General features: G+C 44.8%; 1 protein-coding gene across 1 annotated transcript; it reads left to right on the top strand.

The window, feature by feature from the left end:
• The first annotated feature begins 878 nt into the window (after nt 1-878).
• LOC109779659 (BTB/POZ and MATH domain-containing protein 4-like) lies at nt 879-1,457 on the top strand. The gene has a single exon (XM_020338314.1). It carries the CDS (start codon nt 879-881, stop codon nt 1,455-1,457), a length of 579 nt encoding a protein of 192 aa, XP_020193903.1.
• The last annotated feature ends 961 nt before the right edge of the window (nt 1,458-2,418 follow it).

Raw genomic sequence — 2,418 nt, forward strand, 5'->3', positions numbered from 1 at the left:
TTAATTCTTTTTAGAAGAGGCAGCTTGGCATCTTAGACTAGCCACAATGGGTAGTAACATAGACTAGTAACATGCACTACCTCTATAGTGCAGAGTAACGTATGTGTAGTAACATGCAACACTTTATTTATTAGGTTATAGACTCATCTTGCCTTGATATGTGTGATGTTACTCATACTACTAGTAACTAGCTATGTTACTACTTTTTTTTTGAAAATAAAAGGTAGAGATCTTTCTACCTTATATATTTCAAACAAGCCGCAGCCTGGGGACACAAAGTCCATTACATGAACCACGAGAAAACGCACCAAAAGTGCGTGAGAAACAGGGAAGGGGGAAGAAAGGAGAATGTCAGGATTACAACATAATTAGCTTGTCAAACTATGCACCGAGGTCATTAGATCATCTCTGTCTTGTTGGTGCGTAGCTCGGTGTAGCCAAAGACGAAGCAAATCTGCAGCGTAGAACCTTGTGTAAGGACCAGACCAAACCTTATTGTTGAAGACTCGATCATTCCGAGCTTGCTCTCTTTATTCATTTATTGTTTGCCACATCATCTATTTTATCTAGATATGTGTGATGTGACTATCTATGTTACTCACATTATGGGTAGTCTTAAAAAAGAAGAAGAGGCAGCTTCGATCTACGTACTCCTCGGTCCAGATAATTAAACACCGGCGATTCGTATGATTCGAGTGAGTAAATGCAAGCCGCCCGACTGCTCGTATGATGTGCGTGAGTAATACAAAGAGACCTCCAATGCAAACTATACTACGCACGACCATCATCACAGTACTATATAAGAACCTCCCTCTCATTTGCCATTCCCCATCTGAGTGTTGCTGCGTCCAAGCTACTGTAGCACTAGATCCAACACCATGTCAAACGCTTTTGCTTCTTCCGTCGGTGCCAGCGGCGGCGGGTCGTCTGTGTCCGCGTCGGCCATCGTCGGCTCGGTCATCGGTTCCGGGTCACACTTCCTCCGCATCGAGGGCTACTCCTCCACCAAGGGGCTTGGCAACGGGCGATTCATCGAGTCCGAGAGTTTCACCGTCGGAGGGCATCGTTGGTGCCTGAGATACTACCCTGACAGTTCAAACTATCACGACTCCCTGGAGATATGCATCTTTCTGAAGCTTGTTGACGCTGATGCCAATAAAGTGGAAGCTAAATTCACTATGAGTCTTCTCAACCATAACGGGGATCTGATTCCGAGGCCAGGGATCACCCGGGTGATCCACCACCACACCTTTTCTGCCGGTAAAGATTCGACTGGTGTTATTCTCATTTATAGGGACGACCTGGAGCGACGCCTGAAGGAGGATGCTTTCGTTGTCAGGTGCGATGTCACAGTGGTGAAGGAGATATTCACCAAGGCCATCCCGGTTTCTGAAGTTTTTTCGTCCTGTCGTAAAACGGGAAAGATGAAACGGCTCCTCTCGTTCGACCAGGGGTAGGAGATGGATTTGGTTGTTTAAGTCACTGGAGATCAAGGCTCTCTAGTCCTGAACTCCTGATGCCTGCGCGCGTACCATTAGATGTGTGCCAGGCATCCTTTTATATCTCATGATTGTTGTAGTGATTCAGAGTGGCCGATATACTACGTACTGTACTCTGTACACTGCCAACCGCTGCAGTGTAATGTTGTGTATGCCGTGCAAACGAAAGCTAGTACTCCCTCCATTTCAGTTTACAAGGTGTGCGCGTATCCCTACAAATGCCCTAAGTGCCAGCTATGGGAGTCTATATTGACTCAAACATGCAAATGAAGTCTGTATTGAGTTTACTATGACTTCCATTTACTAGTGGCTTTATATGAATGAACTTGTGTGATAGATGTCCACAAACAAGATTTTTTTCGATTCGTATATTGAACGCGTCACTGTTTTTCAACCTTGCTTCAAGCTGTTGGTGCGTCGCGTGCGTACGTCATGTCCACATGAAAGAGAGTATGAGAATGGACCGATCTGGATTCGCCATAAGTTTTTTTTTTTCGAGGGAAAGGATTCGCCATAAGTTGATGATTTATGCATTTTCCTTTTGAGAAAAGGTTGAGGTGGTAACCAGAGCACGGCGGCCCCCACATAGATCACCTGCAATCACGGTCGCCGAGTGCGTAGACTGAATGAGAATAGCTGTGCTGGGCCGTTAATTGGCTCTAAGTGGGCCTGAGTGTATGTGTAAAATTATCTTGAGTTTTACGGCATCTCAACTGGCCTCTAAAACGGACACTTTTATTTGTCCGTGAACTGGTCCATGGACAGTGATATAGGACCCGGTCATCCAACCATGTCTCCTAAATGTCCACCTCTATTTTTTAAGTTCGTGAGCTCAAAATAATAGCATCTCAAATCTTCGATGAGAGGAAATAATCAAATGTGATGGTAGTTCTAATTTAAATATTATAATCCCACTAAG

The sequence above is a fragment of the Aegilops tauschii genome, chromosome 7 (genome assembly GCF_002575655.3).
Source record: "Aegilops tauschii subsp. strangulata cultivar AL8/78 chromosome 7, Aet v6.0, whole genome shotgun sequence".
NCBI classification, from domain to species: Eukaryota; Viridiplantae; Streptophyta; class Magnoliopsida; order Poales; family Poaceae; genus Aegilops; species Aegilops tauschii.

Bases quoted from the DNA above. Each gene is read 5' to 3' on its own strand.
- LOC109779659 (XM_020338314.1), top strand. From the start codon at position 879: ATGTCAAACGCTTTTGCTTCTTCCGTCGGTGCCAGCGGCGGCGGGTCG.